General features: G+C 59.7%; 1 protein-coding gene across 1 annotated transcript; it reads right to left on the bottom strand.

The window, feature by feature from the left end:
* Positions 1-204: 204 nt before the first annotated feature.
* KLC3 (kinesin light chain 3) lies at positions 205-6,612 on the bottom strand. The gene is made up of 12 exons (XM_063312068.1): positions 6,042-6,612; positions 5,358-5,585; positions 4,789-4,855; positions 4,300-4,525; positions 3,865-3,952; positions 3,598-3,699; positions 2,846-3,019; positions 2,113-2,212; positions 1,965-2,005; positions 1,559-1,686; positions 1,379-1,445; positions 205-607 (listed from the first exon to the last, which is right to left on the bottom strand). Exons 1-12 carry the CDS (start codon positions 6,393-6,395, stop codon positions 545-547), a joined length of 1,638 nt encoding a protein of 545 aa, XP_063168138.1. The 5' UTR covers positions 6,396-6,612; the 3' UTR covers positions 205-544.
* Positions 6,613-7,152: the final 540 nt, after the last annotated feature.

Here is a 7,152-nt window from a genome sequence, read left to right on the forward strand (position 1 = left end):
CCGGGGAGCTGGGTGGTGGTGGTGTCCCCTTACTTTGAAGTGGAGGATTTGCATGGGGGAGATTTGGTCCTTTTCACACAAAGCCTCTTTTGGGGAATACAGGAAGGCAGGCTTAACTAGCAATGCTTGCAGAGACCCCTCTCCCCCACCTCCAAAACAAGAGTCATCATTCCCAGCAACCTTTTATTTAAGGGTGGGGGGCAGGTGCTTCCACTGCATAAATAGACTAAATAGGGCTAGCTGGATAAGAATGGGGGTGGGGAGGGGGGAAGGCTGCTGCTCCTACCCAAAGAGTTTAAGGCAGTAGCAAGGCAGGAGAGCTTCCCCCACCCTGTGATACTTTGGGGATGGGCAGCTGCTGCTCCACTTCCCGAGAAATAGTCCTCTGCAAATTGGATGGGGCACTTCCCCCCCCCCCCCCAGCCACCAAAAGAAGGACTTTCCGTGCACGCAGGAGTCAGTCCAGGGAGCGCTGGTCAAGCGCTGGCACTGACAGGCAGTCCAGCTGTGGCCCGGCCTCGGCCAGCATGCTCGAAGACTGGCCCTAGGGGGCGCTGCTGTGTGCGAGGTCCTGGGTGCTGGCACTCCGGTTCCTGGTGGGGGAACTCTGCAGCAGGGAAAGGGAAGGGACGCCTTTCAGTCCTCAATGTTCCTCTTTCAGGTGTTCCTTCAGTAAATCTGCTTTGCCATCACGTGTCCTCTGTGCACCAATCCTTGCCCTGCAGAGCCTTTTCTCTTGGGGTTTGAGATTCTCTCTGGCTAAGTCTGTACAACAGGCTGAACCGGATTACCAGGCTACCGTGGCAAACTCCATCGAGCCTTATGCTCGCCAGATGTCCTGGGTTCAACTAGCCTTTTTTTTTGGAGGAGGGGTTGCCTTCAAGTCAGTTTTTGACTCCTGGCGACTGCCTGGACAAGTCCCTGCAGTTTTCTTGGCAACGTTTTTGGAAGTGGTTTGCCGTTGCCTCCTTCCTAAGGCTGAGAGGGAGTGACTGGCCCAGTGTCACCCAGCTGGCTTTGTGCCCAAGGCAGGACTCGTGAATTCATGGTCTCCTGGTTTCTAGCCTGATGCCTTAGCCACTAGACTGAACTGGCTCTCAACTGGCATGCAAAGCTGTCCCAGTTTGTCCTGTTGTGTGAACACAGTGTCTCCTTCTCAGCCTATGTTTCTTGAACGGAAGGTCCTTCCTCCCCTGTCCTGACAACCGCTTTGTGCTGCCCCGCCTGGTGAGCTCAGCCAGAGAAGGAGCACATGCATAAGCTCTTGGGTTTGGCCAGGCGCCAGGCCAAGCCATCAACATCCAGGGGCCAGCGGGGATGTTCAGGCGTCGTCCCAGGCTCTGCAGCTAAGCATGGTCCTTGTGAGCCCCGGACTCACCTTTGGGGGTGTGACAGCCGTACCCTCGTTCACATGCAGCGTGTTGAGGGATGTGGCCCGCGTCATCCTGGGAGGGCGAGACACCTGTTACACTCTGGCCCTGCCACCGCAGTGCTCGGCTGCATGTAAGCCCACCAAAGCCAAGGCTGGCAGGGGAGGCTCCCAGGAGCTCAAACTCACCCAGGGCCTGGAGCTTCCTTGGGCTGCCCAACCACGTCCCCCCTGAGCCTGGAGACCAGCTTTTCGCTGCTGCGCTTGAGGGACTCCCGGAACCGGGAAAAGGAGCTGCTGCGCCTCATCACTGCCTCCTTCTGAAAGAGAGCGAGTGGGTGAGCAAGGACCCAAGGCTTGGGGGGCTTCCCCATTCCTCCAGCCACCTGTGATCCAAGGCCCTTGCCACCTCCCCTCTGCGCAGGATCCAGGCCAGAGGGTGCCAGGTGTGACAACGCCTCGGAGGAGGAAGTGGTGCCAAAGCAGAGGGGCATAAGGATTGGCTCCTCCACTGCCCCAGGACAGGCCCTGTGCCCTCTGTCCCTCCCCAGATGGGCTCCAAAGCCGCTTGTGGGAGAAACACTTGAAGACTTACCTGCCCTTCCCAGGTGCTCCCGGCTCCTGTCCGGCTGCAATCTGGAGATGGGGGGGGAGGGATTCCAGAGGTGAGTTCACCTGAGGGGACAAAGATGCCTCCCCTGCCCTCTCACGGGGAAAGGGGCTGCCCCACGCTGGGCTCTTACCGCCCCTGGGGGTGGGCAGCTCCTGGTCCTGCGAAGAGAGGATCTCCTTGTACAGCTCCTCAGCCTGCTGGTACTTGCCCTGTTTCAGGTAACATGAGGCCTGGCCGGGAGAGGAAGGCAGAAGAGGGGGCAGTGAGTGCCACCCCCCTCCTCGAGCGTGCCACAGCTGGACCCCCAGGTGCGCGGGCCACCACACGTCCCACGAGCGAGCAAGCGAGCGAGCCCGCCCGCCCACTGAAAGGGGTGGACTCCACCAAGTGGTGTGCGCGCTCAGGGAAAAAGCAACTGCTTTGCTAGGATGCTTAGAATACTGCCTGAGGGGGGGCGAGGGGGGAGAAGAAAAGCCATTGTGTGCCTGCAGCTGTGAGGTGTGAGCCAGGCCACAGTTGACTTAGTTGGGCCATATTATTTTAAAGGTGGTGGTGGTGGTTGGTTGCCGTTGAGTCGTTTACAACTCATGGCGACCCTGCGTATAACAGAACGAGATGTTGTCCAGTCTTGCACCACGTGCCCGGCTGTTCCAATGTTTGCATCCATTGCTGCTGTAACTATACCAATCCATCGCTTATTTGTCAACAGACACTTCACCGCCAGTGTGTTGCCCTACCTTAACTGTATTTTACCCAAAGAGATTCGCCCACACTGACTGCTTCTAAAAGGCCCACTGCGGGGCCAGCAGTAGTCCTCAAATGCCTGGGGGGCAGCTCCGAAGGCCCCCTTCCTCTCAGGTTACCAGGTTGTTCTTCGTTTTGGCCACGTTGGGGTCATTGGGGCCCAGCTGGGTTTGGTAGATGCCAAGGGCCCGCTGGTAGTACCACTCCACCTCTTCGAACTTGCCCTGGTTTTGGCACAAGAGGGCCAGGTTGTTCAGCTGCTTGGCCACATCTGGATGGTTGGGGCCCAGCACCTGTGGGGAAAGGTGCAATGGTGCTCACTGCACTCCTGCCCGGGCACCTGGGCAGGACGGGGGTGGGCGCAATGCACGGTGCCTGTGTCTCATTGAATCCTGACTGCAGCAGGTCCAAAAAACTAAGCATCTTCTCTGCTCCCAGAACACACAGAGGGTTCTATAGCAATGGGCTCCTTAGTCCAGGCAGGGGTCCCGGGGCAGCGTCCTCTGTCTGGCCTTCGTGGCTTCTCCTGCGCGCTGCTACCTGCTGCGCCAAGGACTCTTCTGCCCGATTCAGGCGGGAGAGAGTTTAAACACTCCCTTTTCCCCCTCCTCCTCCCGCACATCTAAAACTTCCTGACGCTGTCTGGAGGCACCTGGCCAGGGCAGGCTGGCCAGAGCACTGCTGGCTCTCACCAGGGATCTGAAAGGGGCCACGCCAAATGCCCAGCAGCAGGAGGTTGGGGCTCCTGCGCCATCATTCCTCCACTGGGGGTGAGCCAGAATCATGTCCGTGACGCAACCCAAACTGACCATTTCAAGAGGCGGAGGATGCAGCCTTTCGGCCTCTTTCGGGACCAGCTGAGGGGCTTTACCTTCTCGCGGATCTCCAAGGCTCTCTTGCACAGCGGCTCAGCATCCCGATACCTGCCCCGCTTGCCGTACAGCACAGCCAAGTTGTTCAGGGTAGCAGCCACCTGCCAGGGATGGAGGGAGGGTTGGCCGCAGCTCAGCTTGTGACGCAAGACAGAGCCCTGTTGCACCTCACATGAGACCAAGCCAGGGCGTCTCACCCACCTCCTCTGAGCTGCCACGCAGCCTCTGCCCAGCGCCAGCCCCACCCGCACAGCCCAGGCACTCACTGCAGGGTGCTCCACACCCAGGGCCTGCTCACGAATGTCTAGGGCATCATTGAGTAGCTCCGTGGCCTCTTTGTACTTGTTCTGGTCCCTGCAGGAGGAGAAGCAGGAAGGGTGGGGGTGGGCGCAGCCTGCAGCCTTCTGCCAGAGCAGCCCCAGGATGGAGCTGCACTCGGAGGACTTGGGGGGTGGGGAGGGGGCAGAGGCGAGCATCAGCCAGATTGGTCTTTGCAGCAAAAACAACCGAATGGTTATTGCCCCCCCCCCCGTGCTTTGTTCTAGCTGGTTTGCCCAATTTACTTTAACCCAGTATTGGGGAGTCTTTCCATCTTGCTTGGCTGAGCAGAAGGGTCTCCTGGAGTACCACCCCCTCCCATCTTTGTGCTGCAGGAGCAGGCACATGCCAGAGAGCAGGTCCAGGCACCTCGGGCACCTTACCGGTAGACCAGGGCAAGGATATTGAGCATGGTGGCCACGTCTGGGTGGCTGTGCCCAGAGCTCTTCTCCAAATCTTCCAAAGCCTGCTTGCAAAGCGGCACGGCCACCTCATAGCGCCCTTGGGAAGCGTACTGGATCACCAGGTTGTGCAGGGTCCGCAGGCGGGCTGGGATTTCATACCCGCCCTGCTGAGCGGCTGAGGCGGCTGCACTTGGGCTGTGCCCCTCTGCAGGGAAGGACCAGCCAGGCAGTGAAAAGGGGGCCTGGTGCGGCAAGCCTGGGCAGAAGCAGGGGGTCCTCCTCACCCAGCCCACTCAAGCAGGGAGGTCCCTCCTCCCCAGGCCCCCTGCCCAGCACATCTGTTGCTCTTGCAACCTCCTCCTGGCTCTCAGCTTCGCCCTCACTGAGGCAGGCAGGCAGCAGCTCGTCAGGCCGAGCCTCTGCTCTGGGAGAGGACTGAGAAAGCGAGGGGCCTTCTGGGAAATGCACCTGGCCTCTGGTCATCATCCGTGCCAAGAAACAGGCCGCCTCTCCTCTCCTCCACGTCCTCCTCTGCCTGCAAGGAGAAACTGGGAAATTCAGTGAGTGGCAGGGAGGACCTCTCGACCGGTTTTCCTTTGAAAAGCTCTTGCTCTGCTAATTAACGGCAAAGGGGAGGCTCTGCAGTGCCAATTGAACAAAGGGACACAGAATAAAGCCCTGCCCTCTTACTGCCCTCTGGTATCCTGCAACTACAATTCCAATCATCCTGAGCCAGAGTGCCATCTCTGAGCATCCAGATAATTTGAAGATTTAATTTGGGCTGAGCTCAAGGATTCGTATGAACCTTCTAAGTTTCTTGTGCGGGGGAGAACTTGAATTCATTTGCAGCTTTCAGCTGTAAGCTGCCAGACTCAGAGAGAAGCACAGCAGATACTTCATCAGAAGACAGTCCTGGCCACCCCAAGTGATCCCCCTGTCCATCCAGCCGAGAAAAGGCTGGCAGGGGTCGGGGCACTGGGGGCAGCTCGGGAGGAGCCCCTCCCCTCCCCTCCCCTCCCGTCCCCTCCCCGCCTCACCTGCTCCTCCCGGGGGCCGCAGTGCCTGAGCTGGTGCAGGAAGTGCAGATGCTTGTTCTGCTCCTCCAGCTGGGCCACGGCCTCCGCGCTGTGCTGCAGCCGCAGCTGGGTCCCGGCCAGCTCGTCCCGCAGCCACAGGTTCTCCTGGCCCAGCCGCCCCACCTGCGCCCGGAGCTTCTGCTGCTCAGCCTCCAGCGCCCCGATGTGCGAGGACAGGGCAATCAGCATCTGGGGGAAGGGAGGGGGGAGGGGCCAAGCGTTTGGCTCCCTTGGCGCCAAGGGAAACCGACCCAGTGCCATGAAGAACGGACACGGAGCAAAGCACGGACTGGCCCCAGTGCAGGGCCACAGCGAACGAACAACGTGAAGGCACCCGGTACACTCCAGGAAAGGCCGGGACAAACAGATACTCCTGACGTGTCAGTTGACTCTTAGGCTGTTTGGCACGGATTTTACAATTCCACCAAAGCAGGTACGGATCAAAACTGGCTGCCCAGGATGCCCCCTGCTAGCACCCACACCCCAGGCTCATCTCTCCACAGCTCTTGGAAAGCACTCCCCACCCATGTGGAATTCCCTCCCCAGTGACTCAAGCTTCCCCGAGGTCCCGGCGCTGCCACCCCCACGGCATCGCAGCAGGCCAAGCAGCCCCCTGGCCCCCCTCCCTCCAGGCTCCCGGGCTACCTGGCCTTCTGCAATGCCCAGCTCAATGCCTGCCAGGCTCCTGCGGACGAGGTTGTGCTTCTCCTCCAGAAGCTCCAGGGCCTGGGCCTCCGTGGCTGTCGCAGCAATGTCCTCCCTCTCGCTCAGCAGCTGCCGCTCCCTCAGCAGGGCCTCCTGCAGCCGGTGATGGATGCTCCTGTTCTCACCCCGCAGGGCTTCCAGGCCCTTCATCACCTGGCATGTCTGGAGGACGATGTCGTCGGCTGTCATCCTCTCCGATGGGCTGTCACCCAGTCCCACCAGGATGGACATGGCCTGGAGGAAGGAGGCCGGAGCGCCTGGCGGCTCCTGGAGAGGCTTCTGAAAGGCAAACATGGAGCGCTTCTGGCGGTTGCAGCTTAAGGATGGATGCTAAGGTTACCCAAGCCCTCTGCATGTTCTCAGAGGCATTCCGGGTCTCCAAACCCTGTTCTCTTTTTACCCAGGCTCTATTAATTGGAATGAACATCAGCCAGAGATAGGACAACCTTGCAAAGTTGCGAGAAAACTGTCCGGGCATTTGTGATCTTTTATTAAAGGGACATCCAAAGCAGGAGACAGCACTGGGAAAAGTCTTATTTCTGGCCCCAGACAGAATGCTGCCCTCCAGGCTGGGAATGGGCAATGTCTCCCACCTCCCCAGCTAGGCTGCAGGAGCCCTTATTGGGCCTCTGCGGGGCGAGAACAGCCCTTAGCGGGCAGGCAGGCAGGCAAGCAGGCAGGGCGGGGATGCAGCCCCACTCGGCCCAGGCCCTTTGGGGAGGCTGCCTGCCGGGATCTGTGGCTGGATCCCAAACCAGTCTCTCCAGCTGGATGCCACCAGGAAGCAGGTAGCAACACGCTTCCCGACCAAGCCCTCTCCACAGTCATGCACATACCCGACAAAGGAGGAACTGTCTCCCGGCTCACTCAGCCTTCTCTGAACTGGGCTGGGTATCTCTGGGCCAGGATCAATGCTCCTCAGCCATGGTGATGTCTTGGGCTTCAACAGTCCATCAGGAAGGGTTTTCTGAGAGGACAGAAGAGCCTCCTGCAGCTGAGGAAGCCAGAGGCTGTCCCGTTCCCAGACTGGCTGCCCAGGCAGGTCAGAACC

The sequence above is a fragment of the Candoia aspera genome, chromosome 10 (assembly GCF_035149785.1).
Source record: "Candoia aspera isolate rCanAsp1 chromosome 10, rCanAsp1.hap2, whole genome shotgun sequence".
Taxonomy (NCBI): Eukaryota; Metazoa; Chordata; class Lepidosauria; order Squamata; family Boidae; genus Candoia; species Candoia aspera.